The 18,389-nt window shown below is 48.8% G+C and overlaps 7 protein-coding genes across 7 annotated transcripts; 4 read left to right on the top strand and 3 right to left on the bottom strand.

The window, feature by feature from the left end:
• Positions 1 to 819: 819 nt before the first annotated feature.
• N7471_009494 (cyclin-dependent serine/threonine-protein kinase phoA) lies at positions 820 to 2,397 on the bottom strand. Its single transcript, XM_057282213.1, has 3 exons — positions 2,216 to 2,397; positions 2,131 to 2,154; positions 820 to 2,032 (listed from the first exon to the last, which is right to left on the bottom strand). Exons 1-3 carry the CDS (start codon positions 2,384 to 2,386, stop codon positions 1,127 to 1,129), a joined length of 1,101 nt encoding a protein of 366 aa, XP_057133096.1. The 5' UTR covers positions 2,387 to 2,397; the 3' UTR covers positions 820 to 1,126.
• Positions 2,398 to 2,570: 173 nt separating this feature from the next.
• On the bottom strand, positions 2,571 to 3,710 carry N7471_009493 (putative SIR2 family histone deacetylase; the record flags this gene model as incomplete). Its single annotated transcript, XM_057282212.1, has 1 exon — positions 2,571 to 3,710. One exon carries the CDS (start codon positions 3,708 to 3,710, stop codon positions 2,571 to 2,573), a length of 1,140 nt encoding a protein of 379 aa, XP_057133095.1.
• Positions 3,711 to 4,062: 352 nt separating this feature from the next.
• On the top strand, positions 4,063 to 5,604 carry N7471_009492 (cation diffusion facilitator family transporter). Its single transcript, XM_057282211.1, has 2 exons — positions 4,063 to 4,862; positions 4,927 to 5,604. Exons 1-2 carry the CDS (start codon positions 4,145 to 4,147, stop codon positions 5,502 to 5,504), a joined length of 1,296 nt encoding a protein of 431 aa, XP_057133094.1. The 5' UTR covers positions 4,063 to 4,144; the 3' UTR covers positions 5,505 to 5,604.
• A 270-nt stretch (positions 5,605 to 5,874) lies between these two features.
• On the top strand, positions 5,875 to 7,895 carry N7471_009491 (xylulokinase). The gene is made up of 2 exons (XM_057282210.1): positions 5,875 to 6,554; positions 6,614 to 7,895. The coding sequence occupies exons 1-2, from the start codon at positions 6,054 to 6,056 to the stop codon at positions 7,847 to 7,849; spliced, it is 1,737 nt and encodes a 578-aa protein (XP_057133093.1). The 5' UTR covers positions 5,875 to 6,053; the 3' UTR covers positions 7,850 to 7,895.
• A 378-nt stretch (positions 7,896 to 8,273) lies between these two features.
• On the top strand, positions 8,274 to 11,592 carry N7471_009490 (Ran GTPase-binding protein LOS1; the record flags this gene model as incomplete). Its single annotated transcript, XM_057282209.1, has 3 exons — positions 8,274 to 8,285; positions 8,430 to 11,471; positions 11,566 to 11,592. 3 exons carry the CDS (start codon positions 8,274 to 8,276, stop codon positions 11,590 to 11,592), a joined length of 3,081 nt encoding a protein of 1,026 aa, XP_057133092.1.
• A 2,240-nt stretch (positions 11,593 to 13,832) lies between these two features.
• N7471_009489 (uncharacterized protein) lies at positions 13,833 to 14,441 on the top strand (the record flags this gene model as incomplete). The annotated part of the gene is made up of 1 exon (XM_057282208.1): positions 13,833 to 14,441. The coding sequence occupies one exon, from the start codon at positions 13,833 to 13,835 to the stop codon at positions 14,439 to 14,441; it is 609 nt and encodes a 202-aa protein (XP_057133091.1).
• Positions 14,442 to 15,273: 832 nt separating this feature from the next.
• Positions 15,274 to 16,032, bottom strand: N7471_009488 (uncharacterized protein; the record flags this gene model as incomplete). Its single annotated transcript, XM_057282207.1, has 1 exon — positions 15,274 to 16,032. One exon carries the CDS (start codon positions 16,030 to 16,032, stop codon positions 15,274 to 15,276), a length of 759 nt encoding a protein of 252 aa, XP_057133090.1.
• Between the last annotated feature and the right edge of the window lie 2,357 nt (positions 16,033 to 18,389).

Here is an 18,389-nt window from a genome sequence, read left to right as displayed (position 1 = left end):
TGCCAGCCTTATGCCGGGCCATGCGACAAAGGGCGCGGCCCCAACAGTATTAGGTTCAACAACTGCCAAGAACAAGAGTAAGAGGCAAGCAGGATATCTTTTAAATGATTTCCTCTTCTCAAACACCGCATGGGTCAGGGCTCAAACCGGTTCTCCCAGGGAAAGACATGCGAACGATTCCAGTTTGGGTGGTACCACAACGTGCAATCTCCCGGAATTTGCGAAATAGGTAGGGGATTGGCAGTGCTGGTCTGTATAGACAAGCCTCAGAGGCATAGCCCTTGGGTTGCACTAATGATTAGAGTCATTGTTTAGGCGTGCAGTCTTTATCCCCTACAGCTGTTAGGGTCTAACAGTGCTTGCGGGCGAAGTAACCTGAATATGCCAAGGGTACAATGGTGACAATATTGTAGTGGCCTTGTGAAATCCTAAAGTTAGTTCGCCCGTGTGTGACACTGGCACAACTGTTTCCCCCGATGTTTTCACAGCTCATTAGTCGTTGCAGAAGACCAGATTGAAATACGGGTAATTGCATGTTTGAAAGATTTCTCCGAACAGGCAAGTATGAATACATTCAAACGCCAACGGAATGCCTGCTCGAAAGGGTTGCTCCAAGTGCTTACAGTTGGGTACTTAAGAATAACGCGCAGTGCAGCAGCTATGAGCTTATTCGTCCCGAAAATCCTTGGCCGGTAAACAAAGAACCAGTTGCAGCAACAAGCCAAGATATTCCCGAGGATTGCAGTTCCAACGGGGACATTTGAACAAGGCCCAAGCGCGTGTTGCACATGTCTTGCTCCGTGTGTTAATAAATACAGCTTGAGGTGGATCACAGAATGAATTTCTCGAGAAATAGCTATTTAAAAGACAGGCAGAAGGCTGATAACATCTGGAGCGCTGCTCCAGAGCATCGAGACAACAGAACAATGTTCCCAAGTCAATCCATCTCCTAGCAGGCTAGATGCTCCTCATCATTGACAAAACTGGCCCAATATTCGCAATATCAAGTTTAAAGAAGGAAAAAAAAGGGGGAAGCAAAAATATTCATCATCGGGTATAACGCCGAATTCTCCCATGTCCAATTGTCTAATCGAGCTCGTCATCTCGTCATGTGCAGTCTAGATCGCTAATAAGCGGGCTGCGGGGGGACCATGCCTCCATATCCAGCCATCTGCTGCTGCTGGTGTTGCTGCTGCAATTTAGCCTGGATCTGAGGCAGATCATGGAACCACGGGTGCTGCAGGGCCTCGTTGGCGCTGATGCGCATCTCCGGACGGAGTTGGAGCATACGGTTCAACAGATCCATCCCGATAGCATCCATTTGCGGGATGATCAGCGACAGATCCTGTGTGGCGTAGATCTGGAAGTCGGACTTGTATTCTGGTAGCTGCGAGATGCCGGGCCATGTACGTTCGGATGGTGTGCCCATCAAACGGAAGATCTTGATCAATTGATCCTCGTTGGTTGTTCCGGGGAAAAGCGGACGACCCGTGTACATCTCTGCCATGATGCAGCCAGCGGACCAGATGTCAATGCTGGTGTTGTAGGTGCGACTCCCGAGGAGGACGTCCGGTGCGCGGTACCATAGAGTGACGACTTCGTTGGAGAAGGTATTAACTGGGATGCCGAATGCGCGAGCCAGTCCAAAGTCACCCAGCTTGAGCTGACCCTTCTTGTTGATCAGGAGGTTCTGTGGCTTCAGATCGCGGTGGAGGACTCGGTTGTCATGGCAGAAGGCGATACCCTTGAGTAGCTGGTGCATGAAGGACTTGACCGTGGCAGGATCCAGCTGTCCACGATCACCGCGAGTGTCCATATATTTCTTCAAATCTCTGTCCATAAACTCAAAAACAAGCATGAGTTTGTTTTCCGTGTGGATGACATCGTAGAGCGAGACAATACTCTCATGCTTCAGCTCCTTCATGAGCGAGATCTCACGGATTGCAGTCGATGGTGTCCCCTCCTCCGAATCTAAGTGAATTTCCTTCAGCGCCACCATTTCACCGGTTTGGCGATTGCGCCCTTTAAAGACCTATAGTATTCTGCATCAGCGGTGAACGGGGGAGAGTGGCGACCAGGCTAGGAGCGGGGGAGAGAAGCGGAGAGAGATCGAGAGAGATCGAGACATACTGTAGCGTAAGTGCCTTCACCGAGCTAGAAATAAGACGAATACCAGTTAGTGAAGATCCAAGACCCGATAAGTAGAAAGGCATACCTTTTCCAGCTGCTGGAAGGAACTGGGCTGCTGAGATTTGTCCATTTTCTGTGGAATTTTGGAAGCCGGTGGCCCCGATGGTTTTGGTTTAGTATGGAAGAGGAAGTGACCAGGAGAGACCAGATTTGAGGCGATCTTCAAAGGGTGGGCAGGATCCCTAAAGTGCTCCATGCTGAGACGTGAGGGAGGAGCCCCGCGCTGAGCGGCCCGGGACTTATCAGACTTAGCCTTTTTTTTTTTTGGCCTGAGGTAGCAGGCGCTTATTCTCTCTACTCTTATTTCTATTTTTATTTTGCTATAATTGGTATATTCTTTTATAACGATCTAGTATATTTTCATTTTAATTTTCATAAATCTATAGATTGACTGGAAGTTGGGATACAACGGTCGGAAGGACTAACTGGGATGGATGGCTACACCGGACATGAGCAGTGGGTTCATGTCCAATATCTCCAAAAAGCACGGCTTCATTCCTCACGCCACCAACATTGACAACACCAATAGGCATGCCTCGTTTGTGTGCTCGTTCCACTAGGCGCCACGCCGAGAAAGTCGCCAGACTGGTACCCAGGATGAGTAGCCGCCCAGCATCATCGATCGCCTCTTCAGCCGCAGTCTTCACCAGTGGATCGATATTTTCACCAAACATGATCACTGCCGGCTTCAAAATGCCAGCGTTCGAAGCCGGCGATAATGCACCGTCGCTCTCTGCCTCTACAATCGCCTTCGTGCCATCGCTCAGCGTGGGAGGGTTCTCCAAGCAGGTCGGACATGAAGGATAACGGAAAGTGGAATATTGTGCTCCAGTGAGATCAACGTCACCATCCGGGTTGAGCTTTAAGCCTTTCCGCCGTTGCTCCTCCGGATTATCGGTATCAAGCGCGCCCTCTGCAACTATACGAGCCAAAAACTCAGCCCAGGCTGGGTTGAGTTTCTCCAGCGACGCTTGAAAGTCAGCGCGGGGAAGTTGGTTTCGACAGCTAGTGCAGACGACCGATCGCAGATATCCGTGTAGTTCGAGGGTAGGCAATTCGGGATGCGCGAGGGAATGGAACGAGTCGACATTCTGTGTCACCACGGAACTGATATACCCTTTCTCACGGAGACCTTTTATTGCCCAATGAGTCGAGTTCGGCTTTGCTTTCAGGAGTCCGGGCCATCCGACGAAGCTGCGTGCCCAATACCGCTTGCGCGACTCATGGTGGGCGATGAACTCGTGGTAGTAAATCGGACGGTAGGATTTGTTGAGCCGGTAGGTACCCTGGTCGCCTCGATAATCTGATAGACCAGACGCGACGGAGATACCTGCGCCAGTCAGTAGTACCGTCTGGGAATGTCTCCCCACATCGACGCCGCGGAGATTAAAGGACGGTGGCGCAGTGAGGAAAGTGCTGATAGCATCAATTGCCCCTGCAAGTGTTGTTGCGGCCGGAGGGATTATAATAGCAGGCGGCAATGGTCCCGTGAAGGGAATCCGAATGGCAGGCGTCGTCATTGAAGACGCACCATCATACGTCCAAGGGTGTCTTGGCGGAACGGGAGTGGAGGTTCTCCAACGATTGCGTAGTTGGAGGCTTGGCGGATACTGCGTAAGAAGATATCCAGGATTCAAGATCAAAGATTATAAAGTAATATGATGGATTAATAAAGAAGGACTGTGATAGGCTCCGGGGGGTTGTCCGATTCCAAGGGGATCAATAGGAGTCATGGAGATGGTCATGAGAGAAATGCAAGCGTTCAGATTGGATTGGAAACGGAAAATCAAGGGAATTGCCGGATGACATGAACATCCCACCGTCTAGACATCTCATCTTTCAGAATTAGATGTAACTAAAACTAAAAATCCCTGTCTTTACAACACAAAGACCCTGAAAAGAACACCCTGTCCAATTCTGTCCAATCCTTCTGTGCTCGCGTGCCCTCGACGCGATGCCGCTGACGCAGCCCCTATGCAGGCTTCGCCCTCTCCACTTACGCTCCAGTCTCAGATCTCTTACTGCCCAGCGGCGTATACTTACTTCCACTCCTTTCTTAAAAGACGCTTCTTCCTTTATTTTTCACTCCAGACCTCGTTCCATCCCACGTTCGGCAACATCTTTCGCTATGACACAAACAAGGGATCATGGCCATAGCCACGGCCACGGTCACCACCATCACCACGACAATACCTATTTAACCTCCACAAACAAACGCGACGCTGGTGTTCGCATTACAAGGATTGGTCTCGTCTCAAACTTGTGTATGGCAATTGGTAAATTCATTGGCGGTTATGTCTTTAACTCTCAATCCCTCATCGCCGACGCCTACCACGCGCTCACCGATCTCGTCTCCGACTTTTTGACACTGGGAACTGTCGCCTGGTCCCTGAAACCCCCTAGCGAACGATTCCCCAATGGATATGGAAAAATCGAGAGCATCGGTGCGCTGGGAGTTAGTGGGCTCCTGCTCTGCGGAGGAGTGTTCATGGGTCTCAACGCGGGACAGATCCTGCTGGCTCAGTTTTACCCCGACGTGGCTGAAACAGTAGCTCACTCCGGGATTTTGGGACATGGTCATTCGCACAGTCATGGGCCCATTGGTCCTAGCATCCACGCGGCGTGGATTGCGTTAGGCTCGATTGTGGTCAAGGAGTGGCTTTACCGTGCCAGTAAGTGAAGAGATACAGGGATCTGGGTGTTTATATCTATCAGGTGACTAACTTTATATTCTAGCCATGAAGGTTGCCGAAGAGCGCAAGTCCTCCGTGCTTGCATCCAACGCCATTCACCACCGCATCGACTCCCTGACGAGTATCGTCGCGCTTTTCACAATTGGAGGAAGCTATGTCTTCCAAGACGCCACCTGGCTGGATCCAGTTGGTGGAGTCCTGATCTCCTTGATGGTCATCAAAGCCGGTTGGGGCAACACATGTATCTCTCTTTTGGAGTTGGCGGATACTACGGTTGACGAGGAAGTCCGACACTCTGTGGAGGATGCTGCCTCCAAGGCCTTGAAGGATCTTGAGGATGGACACGAAGTCATTGTCCGTGACGTGCAGGGCATGAAATCCGGTCAAAACTACCTAATGGACATTGAGTTGGCTGTGCCGGGTGCCTGGGCTATTAGTCGGTCGCGACACATCGAAGAGGCCGTTCGCCAGGCTGTTGGAGCTGGAGTTCGTGGTGTGAAGCGCATCAAGGTCCGCTTTATTCCGGCGGAGCATCAGGACCTCACGTTCTCGGATGAATTCGTTGCACGGGATGTTAGTGGTGACCCAGAGACACCCCAAGATACTCGGAAGAAGCAATAGGGATAGAATTCTGCGATGATACCCTTGGATGCGTGATCTATGTGCATAGATTGAATATAAAACAAGTCTACAATATAACCGGATATAACATACAACATAATTTCATTGAATAGTTATAGCACAGAGTATATAGTGGGGCAGTTCTATTCTACCGAGAATTTAGCAGAGCAACAGCTAAAAAAAAAGCCATTTACCCGGCCAAAACCATCTCGGGATTGACTTGACATTCCTGGGAGAATTAAAAGCTTACCCTAATTGGTTCTCGGTGTTCACTTTCCACTTTTTCAACCGTACTCCGCTATACTTATAAAAGAATCATAAGAGGATGTAGATGGCATAAAGCCCACTATAGGACCCGAGACCGGTTATAGTCCCTTTACATCATCGGTTCATCCCACCTGGGAATCTTGCCGCTTGCACTTCTTACACTTCTTTTCCCGGATTCATCCCTTGAACTTTTGACTATTTTTGCCTAAATCTGGAAGAATCCAACTAGGTTTACTTTATCTTTTCCGTTGCTCTACTGCTTGGAATTGTATCTCTTCCATCATGGCGTCAGATACCCCCCTCTACATTGGATTTGATCTCTCAACGCAGCAATTGAAGGGATTAGTCGTCAACTCCGATCTTAAAGTCGTCCATGTTGCCAAGTTCGACTTCGATGCTGACTCGCAAGGGTTCCCGATTCAAAAAGGCGTTCTGAATAATGAAGCCGAACATGAAGTGTTTGCCCCGGTCGCTTTGTGGCTGCAGGCATTGGACGGTGTGCTAGAAAGCCTGCGCAAGCAGGGTCTCGATTTCCGCCGCGTGAAAGGAATTAGTGGTGCGGGACAGCAGCACGGAAGTGTATACTGGGGACAGAATGCGGAGTCGCTTCTCCGCAATTTAGATTCCAGCAAGTCCCTCGAGGCACAGCTGGAAGGCGCTTTCTCCCACCCATACAGTCCCAATTGGCAAGACTCGAGCACTCAGAACGAATGTGACGAGTTTGATGCAGCTCTCGGCAAACCCGAAGATTTGGCGCAGGCCACTGGAAGCAAAGCACACCACGTAAGAAGCCCTCGAAGTCTTAAGTATAAGCGGGGCAAGCGTGCTGACACTGTTATTAGAGATTCACAGGTCCTCAAATCCTCCGATTCACAAGGAAACACCCCGAGATTTATGAGAAGACCTCGAGAATCTCATTGGTGTCATCTTTCCTGGCCTCGCTTTTCCTCGGCCATGTAGCCCCATTGGACATCTCCGACGTGTGCGGGATGAACTTGTGGAACATCAAGAAAGAGGCGTACGATGAGCGCCTGATTCAGCTCTGCTCGGGTGTTTTTGGAGTTGAGGATCTCAAGCAGAAGCTCGGCGAGGTACCGGAAGATGGAGGCCTGCACCTAGGCCCCGTTCATCCATACTTCGTGGAGCGTTTTGGCTTTAGCCCCGATTGTACGGTTATTCCAGCAACTGGCGACAACCCGGCGACCATTCTTGCGCTGCCGCTGCTGCCATCAGATGCAATGGTTTCGCTTGGCACCTCTACTACCTTCCTCATGTCCACCCCCAGCTACAAACCCGATCCGGCCACACACTTTTTCAACCACCCTACTACCCCCGGATTGTACATGTTCATGCTGTGCTATAAGAACGGTGGCCTGGCCCGTGAGCTCGTCCGAGACGCTATCAATGAGAGCCTGAAGGATACCCCTGCGCATCCCTGGGCCAACTTTGACAAGGTTGCGCTGCAGACTGCTCCGTTGGGCCAACAAAACGGAACGGGCCCGATGAAGATGGGTCTGTTCTTCCCGCGACATGAGATCGTGCCAAACATTAGTAAGGGCCAATGGCGCTTTACATACGATGCCCACACCGGAAGTCTACAGGAGACGACCGATGGATGGAACTCACCACAGGACGAAGCCCGCGCCATCGTCGAGAGCCAGTTGCTTTCATGTCGGTTGCGGTCTCGAGACCTTACCCAGAGCCCTGGAAATGGACTTCCTTCGCAGCCACGCCGAGTTTATCTCGTTGGCGGAGGATCTAAGAACAAGGCAATTGCCAAAATTGCTGGCGAGATCCTCGGCGGTGTCGAGGGTGTATATTCGCTCGATGTTGGCGACAATGCTTGCGCCCTAGGTGCCGCATACAAGGCCGTTTGGGGTCTCGAACGACAGCCCGGTCAAACGTTTGAGAACCTGATCGGGCAGCGGTGGAACGAGGACGAGTTCATTGAGAAAATTGCGGACGGGTACCAAAAGGGGGTGTTTGAACAGTATGGTCAGGCCGTCGAGGGCTTTGAGAAGATGGAACTGCAGGTTTTGCAGCAAGAGGCTGACAAGGCCAATGGAGATGGAAACTGAAAATAATATTGTCATAAAAAAAGATCGGATTAAAATTATTTTAGCATCATTTTAGCTATTTTAAAGCTTTATATAGCAATGAGAATAGCAAGTTTAGTACATATAGATAGTATGACGTTCCAACAATAAAGCTCCCAAAAACAAGTGTGTGCAAGCCCCTTGCCCTATTTAGGAAAACACAAAGAACATCGCATTTCAATCGAACTCTGCTCCATATCTCTACTGGAGATATTTTAGATACTTGATTTGTAGACTTGACACTCTCTTGGCAAGCGAAGGCGGAACCTGGTGCACGGGACCGATTACGATATCCAGTTTGAATGCCCGGTGATATCTCCTCCACCGAAAAACAATTTTAAAACAACACACACCTCCCCTTTTCATTTCCCTCTCTCCTTCCCACACCTCGAAGGGAGACTGGAAGATGGAAGAACAGGTCAGTCTTCCAATTCTGTTCAGCACACCCTCGAAACAAAAAAAAATTCCAATACCCCAAACACCGCCCCTCCCCCGCCGTTTCAAACAACCCCTCCGATACCTTCTCCTCACCTTAAGACACAATATGATTGACACATCCTAGGTAGCAAATGCAATTGAGATCGCCTGGAATCCATCCTCCGAGCAAACCCTAAAATCGCAAGCCTTCGAATACCTCAACCAACTCCGCTCCGACCCCTCCGGATGGCAGGTTTGCCTCTCTCTCTTCACCAAAACCCCACAACAGCCTGAAGTCGTACGGCATGTCAGTCTGGAGATTGTCAATAGTGCCGCCCAGGTCGGCTTGATCGATCCAGCCTCGCTCGGCGTTGTTCGAGATAGTGTGCTTGCCTACATTCGCCAGACCTACGGCCCAGAGGCCACTGCCACCCCCGATGCTCCTTATATCCAGAATAAAATTGCACAGACCGTTACTTTCCTCTTCTCCTCCCTCTACGCGAACGGCTGGGAGACTTGCATCGACGATCTACTGAACCTGACCTACAAATCCGCGGGCCGGGATAGCCAAATCGGTGTTGTTTTTTACTTGCGTGTGCTGAGCTCGATTCATGATGAGATTGGTGATGTGCTGGTTTCAAGATCTCGCGGGGAACAGGATAAGGCGAATGCGCTGAAGGACCTGATCCGTGAGAGGGACATGCAGAAAATTGCCAGCTCCTGGCAGGAGATTTTGGCGGTGTGGCGCGAAGGTGATGATATTATTGTCGAGATGTGCTTGAAGGCGGTTGGTAGCTGGGTCAGCTGGATCGATATTGGTCTTGTTGTGAACCAGACCATGTTGGACCTGCTCTTCCAGCAGCTTGGACGGGCCGAGAAACAGGAGCTTCGGGAGGGAGAACAGCGGGTGCGCGATGCGGCCGTGGATGTCTTCACCGAGATTATTGGCAAGAAGATGAAGCCCTCGGACAAAATTGAGATGATCGCTTTCTTGAACCTCGACTCCATCATCACGCAGCTGTCTAACAGCCCTCCACTACGGGAGAGCCGATTCACATTCAAGTACGATACTGATTTGGCAGAGACGGTTGCCAAGCTTGTCAACAACACAGTCATGGATATTGTGCGGGTATTGGATAACGATGCTGGTCCCGTCAAGGAGCAGGCAGAGAACCTTTTGCAGGTCTTCCTGCCGCACGTTCTGCGATTCTTCTCAGACGAGTACGACGAAGTCTGCTCGACTGTTATTCCTTGCGTCAACGACATGCTCACCTACATCCGGAAACTCGCCAAGGCGAACCCATCCTTCGAGGAGCGAAACAAGTCCATCCTGCTTCCGATTTTGAAGGCCATTATTGCGAAAATGCGGTACGACGAGACCTCAAACTGGGGCGAGGAGGACGAGCAAACGGATGAGGCAGAGTTTCAAGACCTGCGTAAGAGACTGGGTGTTTTGCAGCAAATCATCGCCTCGGCCGATGAGCAGCTTTTCATCGATGCAATCTCAGAGGTGGTGGGAACAACTTTCCAAAAGCTGCGAGCATCCGGTGGGCAGCTCGACTGGCGTGACCTAGATCTTGCTCTGCACGAGATGTTCTTGTTTGGCGATCTGGCCGTCAGGGGCGGCAGTCTCTATCTGAAGGGCGCCCCTACTAACATGGCTGCGAACCGTCTCATCGAGATGATGCTTGCAATGGTAGAGTCCGATATCCGATCATTCACCCACCCCGCGACCCAACTTCAGTACATGGAAATATGTGTTCGTTATAGCTCATTCTTTACTCACCACTCTCATCTCATCCCCGGAGCTCTGGAGAGCTTCCTCCAGCTTGTGCATCACCCTGTTCGAAAAGTCAAGACTCGTTCGTGGTATCTGTTCCAGCGGCTAGCTAGACAGCTGCGCAGCCAAATTGGCAACGTGGCACAGACTGTTGTGGAGGCATTGAGTGACTTGTTGGTTATCCAGGCTGAGCTGCCTTCGGAGGGCGATGACGGTGATGAGATGTCTTCCGAGGACCACGAGGGTTCTGCGGACGCCGTTTTCAACAGTCAGCTGTACCTTTTCGAGTCCGTTGGAATCATTTCCTCAACTCCAAGTATCGGTGCAGACAAGCAGGTTCTTTACGCCCAGTCGGTGATGAATCCTGTCTTCGGCGACATGGAACGTAACCTTGAAGCCGCCAAGGCCAACGACGAACGCGCACTGCTGCAGATTCACCACGACATCATGGCTCTAGGAACCCTTGCTCGTGGTTACTCTGATTGGCAGCCGGGCACCAGCTCACCCTCTGCTCTCCCGGCGCCAGAGGTCTCGGCGGCTTTTACCCAGGTGGCTGAAGCGACCCTGGTTGCGCTCGAGTCTCTCAGTTCCTCATTCAATATCCGGACTGCTGCTCGCTTTGCGTTCTCGCGGCTCATTGGTGTTCTGGGCGCGCAGATTCTCCCGCAACTGCCCCGATGGATTGATGGGCTCTTGACTCAGACTTCGTCGCGCGACGAGATGGCGCTGTTCCTCCGCCTTTTGGACCAGGTTATCTTTGGGTTCAAGGGTGAGATCTATAACATCCTCGACACGCTCCTGACTCCTTTCTTGCAGCGAGTCTTCTCTGGCATTGCCGATCCGACAACCGGCACTGATGATGAGATCCAGCTTGCCGAGTTGAAGCGAGAATACCTGAACTTCTTGCTGGCTGTGCTGAACAATGATTTGGGAAATGTCATCATTAGCGAGAGGAACCAGTCCATCTTCGAGACTGTGATCACCACCATCGAACACTTCGCCAAAGATATCGAGGACTTCACAACGGCCAAGATGGCTTTCTCCGTCTTGGGCCGTATGGCAAGCTGCTGGGGCGGACCTGACATCGCCCCTGCCACTGCTAATGGCGCCGCACCTACCCAAGCTGCACTCCCCGGTTTTGGTGGATTCATGATCACCCGGTTCTCGCCTTTGTGCTGGGCACTCCCCACGACACCATCCTTCAACTCCAAAGATGCACAAGCTAAACAAGTCCTTGCCGAGGCTGGCGCTTTGCAACGCACTATCTACTGTAAGACAGGCATGGAATATGCGGAATACTTGCGCAGCCAGGAACTGCCCGGCATGGGCATGGGAGCCGATCTCATTGAAGAGTTCCTGACCGCAATGAGCCAGCTGGACGTGAAAGGGTTCCGGCAATTCTTCCCGGTATGTGCTACTGCCTTATACCCCCCCCCCCCCCCCCCCCCTCTTAACGCTTTCGATCTACGTGGCATCCAACTAACATTGCAACCTCCAACAGTCATTCATCCAACGATTGAGCGCATGAAGTTTCCTTTTCTCCTCTCTATCTGCTTTCTAGATTCCCCCATCCATTTTCCATATTTACGTTTTGATGCGACGAGGTGACGTCTCTCCTCATGTCGCCCTGTGACTTCGCCATCTTCTATACCACCTACTTCATCTCATCCAAGTATCCCGATTCCGATACCATACTTGCCCAACTTGAACCCCAACAATAGTGCTGGATCAAACTCTCGGGGGCAAATCAGAAAGAACAAAAAGAATTTACCTGATTTTCAAAAACTTCCGAGTATATAGCTTCTTCCTTCTCGTTGATCAATTCTGCTCATGGTGCATTCGCATTGTGGTGTTCATTCGTATCCCCCGCCCACCACTCCACGACGTATCCTTTCCCCTTCTCCTTCTCTCTTGTCGGTTTTATAGGATAAGACCGAAAGGGAATTATTATTTTTATCGTGCTGCGTTGAGTTTCTTTTAACTTCAATGGGTCTGAACTGGAGGTGGTAGATCATTTAAAAAATGAAGTGGTAGAGTTACCCTAAGTTCGGCAGAGTATATGTACATAGGTGCAATCGAATTATTAAATAACGATTGCAAGGCCCTTGGAATAGTTGGGTGGTCTCTGAACTTGAAAACCTCTCCAGGGCTCGACGTAGGACTCTAGTAATCTGATCTGTTTCCAACCAAGTCGCCATTCGGTCGTGAATCCCGGTTTATCGGCTGATGCAATGCTACCAACATCCCCACTTCCTTCTGGAAGCACAACACCAGGACCACCTCTTGCGATGGAAACCATCATACCATATAGCATATAATTACCTTCCCAACCCTGAATCTAATGCAATGAGAGCACATACTAAACACCCAATCCAACCCGATGGCTCTGCAAGTAAATCCCGCTGACTGCTCCAAATAATCAAAGGCCCCGCACCGACGATCTCCTCTGTTGGTGCATTTAGCTGATCCGCAATGGAAACTGTCGAGAGAGCCTCAGGGTTCAGGTCACCACCTAGGTGTTGTTGACTTAACTAACTAGTTACTATGTAGCTTCCAGAGATAGTTTCTTCCCATAGTCATATACACATGACTGATTTTCCTCCATCTGTCGTCTCATCAGAAACGCATCAAATTGGATGGGCATTCCCACGATGTTCCGAGGATCAAGTGTCACACTAACGACATCCACTCGCTAGTACCAGATGTAACCCTTCTTTCAGTGTTAGCTACTAGCTCGGGGGCCAAAAGTCTGCTTATTCAAGCAAATAATGCTCCAACGTGATATGGGAAGTTAGTCCCTTATAGTGGATGGCGCTTTAGGGCAAGTTTCTTGGTATAGACAGGAATATCCACAAGGCTAGGGTAATAGTATTTGATCTGATTGGTGAGATATGTCCCTTATACGCAGTAATGGCTCTATGCTGTATCTGGGTGCATCTCCGTATGGTTCGCACTGGGTCTGAGGGATTTTCCGGCAGGAGCCGCTGGACCGTTAATACGCCGGAGTTAATGCCCAGACGCCAAATTCGAAGCTTATCTCGTATTGCCTTAGAAGGCAGTCTGAGCCTTGCGGTTTACTACAAGGATCCGCATTAAAAGCAGTATTTGATCCAGAACTTGTGTATCATGTATGTTGTACTGTGATGCGTAGTTTTGTGATTTAGAAGATGCCCCAGTTTAAAACTTGGATGTCTGAGACTCGGGGGCGGTTTGAAAAGAAGTGGAGTCTCTCGGCAGCACTAATCTTTGCATCCGTGGGATGTCCAGGTTAGCGTATAAACTGCAATTCTGTGGTATAATTACTGAGTATTAACTGGAATTCTTAAAGGATCAGAGATATAGACATAGATGAGTTGATCTGTGTATCTATGACTACCTAGGTAAATAGAAAGTAGAAACTACCAACATCACTCGAGAAGCCGTGAACTAACCTGAGACCATATCCATTCCATGTATGTATGCCCTACAACATATATCCCAAGCCCAATATTTTATGCAGCTAACACAAATCCCGCAAACATCCGTGGACAGCTCTGGAGGTAAACTAATATATATCCATCCTGGACCCACCGGGGGCCATCTTTCCTATCTATCCACCTCTTCATCTCTCGAGAAATCCAAACTCGAAATTCCTCAGTATAAAATCAACAGAAATTTCCGTCTTCTCCAAGAATATTCAAGCAATGCCTACTTTGGTTGATCGCACATTCGAACTCGCTCGTTACTGTTGTCTGTTTGGTCTCATCATTTGCAACGGCCTCTATCGCTATGTTATTTCCGAAGAGAATGCTGATTACAGCACTTTGCTGTCTTTCAACTTTGTCGCTGGCCTCTACCTTGCCTTCATCTATCCAAGGGCAGTCACTGCCAGACAAGTGGCACCAAATCTCTCTCAATGAAACCATTTCCGGGAACACCAGTCTCAGCACGAGGGACACCGACAATGCTCTCGTGAAGCGAACTCCCATCCAAGTCTGCGAGCGTATCGTTGCCACGACCGCTGCCTGCGTTGTGATCACAAACTTTGCCATTACAATGTGCAAGTCACTGGGAACCACAATCAAGGAGCTCTCCAACAAAGGAACCTGCAACATGATGCGTGGCAGCTACGAGGGCCTCAGGTGGTCATACCACTCTTCCGGCCGGAACTGCGATACTACAGCACAGCAGGCAACCATTGCTGGCGCCATCAAGAAGTACATGACCAACGTGGAGCACGACAAAATCTGCGGCACCCACTGTCTTCGTATGGACCATGGCGGTACCTGGGATGGATGGTTGAAGCTCGGCCCGGTCAATTCTTTCAACGACGGCGCCTACTGCGGTCCGGAATTAAGCTTCGTTCGCTGTCTTTCCGGTGGCAATAACGATATCTAAGTTAACAAGATGTTCCATCAATCTACAACACTGGAATTCCCGGCCTTACTATCTCTGTTGCGCGCTAGATGTCACGATCTGCATGTTATCACATACCAGAGATCGTTTGTTTGCTTTATTTCCTTTGTTCTTCGAAGTGCTACTATTCCTAATTGGGAAAGGGGTTTGTTTGCATTGTGGGATAGCTCTGCTATAAGATCCCTGGGATTCACCACTTGCTCTCTCTCTCCTTCCCCATCTTTGCTTTTCTAGTTTGAATGCACTCTTTCTTGTTGATTGACCTGGCACGTAACACTAGAGGCCTTTTTAGTAGTCTTTTTAGTAGTCTTTTTAGTAGTCTCTTTTTTATGTATTTTTACCCCCTTCCCGGTTCTAGGGCAAGACGGCAGGCAAAAGGCGGGAAAGGGCGTAAATGTGCAGATGCCTTTTCAATATATAACTAGACACAAAGATCGGGAGGCTTGCAGGTGAACACTGTCATATGAGACCATAAGCATCACAACATTTTCGACGGCTCAAACATGATACAGGTTCAATGGAAGGTACAGCTCTATTCTAGGGGGAATCGCTAGCCATACGACGCTGATAACCGAATTCATTCTATCAGTTTGTGATATATCCTTTTTGGGAATGCGATAGAAAATGGTATCTTCCGGGGGTGAAGGGCTTTGCTGCGTTATTGAATGAGGTTATTGTATTTAAGGGTTAATTTTAAATCTGGAAATTGGATAAAAATTGGATTTGGCGAAACAAACTCACGGAAGTGGGTTAGTCATGGGAAGACGGCTACCTGTGGACATCTGGTTAAAACGCAATTAGGGAAAGCTTCAAATCAATTTCTTTCGTGTTCCGAACGGAGTCTCTGGCGGCGCCATTTTTGCGCAAGTTCAAGCAAATCCCTGTGGGAAATATCATGATCGAGTTTCTGAACAAAGTCAGGTGGCTCTTGGCTACGAACGTAGCAGCGACCGAGAAACATGATAATCATCGATAAAAGTTGGAGAGCCTGGAGCGGCCAATGCATCAAAAAAATTCCAACACTTTGTGATACGAAGCCGATGGTAAGAACAAATGCCACTAAAACTGGATGAGAGGTCGATGGACGGGTTCGAAGGCGTCGATGGGTCGAAATAAGCTCCTTCTTGATCACCTTCCCAATTACGTAACGCTCAGTGTGTATTTCCTCGAAGTCCTTCTTGTCTTGTTTCCAGATCACCATTACGCCTTCTTTAGTCGGTTTCCAGATGTCAACCCGAGCCGATGTGTCGATCGTTTTTGCGGTGTATATGAGACCACAAGTCAGGAACAACGTCCCAGCCCATACAAGTGTAGGAGCTGCTATGCCGTAAGCAGATTTCGCACGAGCAAAGAAATGCTGTCTCACTGGACAGTAGAAAGCGGTAAGTGCAGTGAGTATCACTATGCTGGACTGAAGCAAGCTGCCAACAACCGTCAGGAGGAGTAATTTCCAGACCCTGTTGTATGGTCCTAGGTTCATTATAAGATTGGGTGGGAGCTCGGTCTCAGCCTTGTCCTCCCATTCGTCGAGACCACTTTTTTCATGTTTTGCTGCTGACAGGAGCGCAACCATGTCAGTTGTCACTATACCTAAAGGGGCGAAAATATGACCCTACTCGAGGTTGTGGTATACCTTTCTTTATTAGCACGTGGGTTTTCGCTTGTTTCGACGACATGAGCGTGCCGTCAAAGATCCATTCCGTGATTGGTAGTTGTGACAAAGGTGCAAGTTTCCTTGTCGCTCCACGGCCATTCCATATTTCACACACTTCTTCTGAGGTGGATGATAAGAGGTCCCTTTCAATGTACTTATTTTCCTCTTCAGGGTGGACAGAGAGGCTTCTAAGAACATTGTTTCTCTTAGAAACTCTGATAATAGCAGTCAGAGCGAATGGGACCCCTGTTGGCACGGATGCAAACACTATCCAGTCACAGATGCTGATTGACTGTGACAGGTAAGTATTGGTAAATTGTTGTCCAAGTAGCGCGAAAAAGCTACGGTGATTAGCCTGGACAATGGAGTGCTGTTTGAGTAGACTCACGGTGTGATTCCTCCGAAGAGATTCTTTGTAATGTCATCCAGATGCGTGAGGTCAGGGTTTGCTAGATTGCAGTTTAACGGCGCCATAGTCTGCTTGGTTTTCAGAAATTTGGGAGTAGGAATGAAATGGAAAATGAAATATCGAACTTTCGTACCCTATGGCGATTTGCACACTAAAAGATAAAGAACTCGGTAAATACGTCAATGACACAATCTTAAATTTTAAGGAATATTGTACATTTGAAATCCAAAATTGAGGTATTTCACGTCCTACTCAAACTACATATATTGACAGCCATTTGTTACCAGACTTTGAAGTTGAAAGCCTACACTGGAGTGATTGGAAACCGATAAGAGATCTTTCGGGGATAGTGGCTGCGTGGAAGTTTCCCGTGATATAAGTGCTTCCGCAAATGGCATCTGCTGACGTCGTCTGAGACCCAGACTGTTCGTGCTTTGAATTTGACATTAGCACCTGATAATTGGTATCCTCAAACCACTAGATTTTGCGATATGGCAAGTGGTTCTAGTCTGCGGCACAGCAAACAGTTATGACCAAATAATTAGACCATGGACTCGCCTGGACCCATCTGCTGTGAGGGTGTCATTTCAATATCCAGCTGCAGCTGACTTGGATGCTGTAGAATTTGTCTTGCTATAAAGTCAACTACAATCGCTGAAGTTCAAATTCACATCGACGCATTTTTGTCTCCCACTTTGAGCTTCGAGCTTTAATCTATAATAATGGGCAAGAAAACCGACAGCTTTTCCAGTGAGTATTCCATAAATTAGGATTATCTGTCCATAGCCCAGAGCTAATAGAAGGGTCACATCAGAATTCCTGGCCACAATTTGGCCTATTCAATGGCCATGGAAATATGTCAACGAGGGTCAGATGGGACTGATATTGAAATTTGGCAAGGTTTCACGACCCGTTGGACCTGGAACTCCCATCTATGCCGGTCCTTTCTCTTCTAAATTGAAGAGAGTTACTATGAGAGATCTGATCGAGGTAGCCAGAAGGGATCATCCGCTCCTAGATGGAAATTTAACAATGGGTGTTGTAATTTGCTACCAGGTAAATGATGCGGAGAAATTGTACCCATATTTTGATTGCATTGAAGGTATTATAAGGTCTCGAACAGCGCGGCTCCTGGAGCGACATCTGTCTAAGAAGGATACAACCAATGCACTGAAGTCACTGGGTGACGATATTATGGAGACAATCGGCCTCAATGGTCCAGATGGACTAGAGAACTTTTCGATTAAGGTCGATTGGTTGGAGTTTAAAGACATTAATATCGCAAAAAAGTCAAGTTAACCTAGGCAGCTCAGTTGAGTAGCTATGAAATGCCTCTTAAGGTCTATGGTGTGATACTTCCGTCGCTGAGGCGCCTGAATTCGGGGACTGAATGGAATGACATCACCAATGATATAGTAGTATATCGATTAGAGATTGCCTGTGAAATATGACTTCCTATGACTTCATCTTTAAGATGCGTTGGACCGATCCTTCAAGACTGTCGTAACTCGCCGGACAAAAAGGACCAGGTGACCAAGCTTTAGTGTGGTGGATAGGCGGGGAGGTGGCGCATATTTAGACTTCCGTAAAGCTCGTAAAGCCCGAAACTCGACCCGACCCGACCCTTAAAAGGGTCGGGTTTCGAGCCTATTTCTAAAGCTTATAGCGGGCTTCGGGCTTTTAGTTTAGGCCTATAGCTCGAAAAGAGTTAGGGGGGGGTGGGGGGGACGAGCCCCCCCCTACGACTAAATAGTGTAAATATACTAATTTCTCGTGACTATATAAATAATATAAAAATTCCTAATAAATTTAAGTATTTCGATTATATCGTTCACTTTAAATTAAATAAATTTTAATATTATTAAGC

The sequence above is a fragment of the Penicillium samsonianum genome, assembly GCF_028829775.1.
Source record: "Penicillium samsonianum strain IBT 33392 chromosome Unknown utg000005l_segment0_segment0, whole genome shotgun sequence".
In the NCBI taxonomy this organism is placed as follows: Eukaryota; Fungi; Ascomycota; class Eurotiomycetes; order Eurotiales; family Aspergillaceae; genus Penicillium; species Penicillium samsonianum.
The sequence above is the reverse complement of the archived record's forward strand: the minus strand, read 5'-3'. Positions and strand labels throughout refer to the sequence as shown.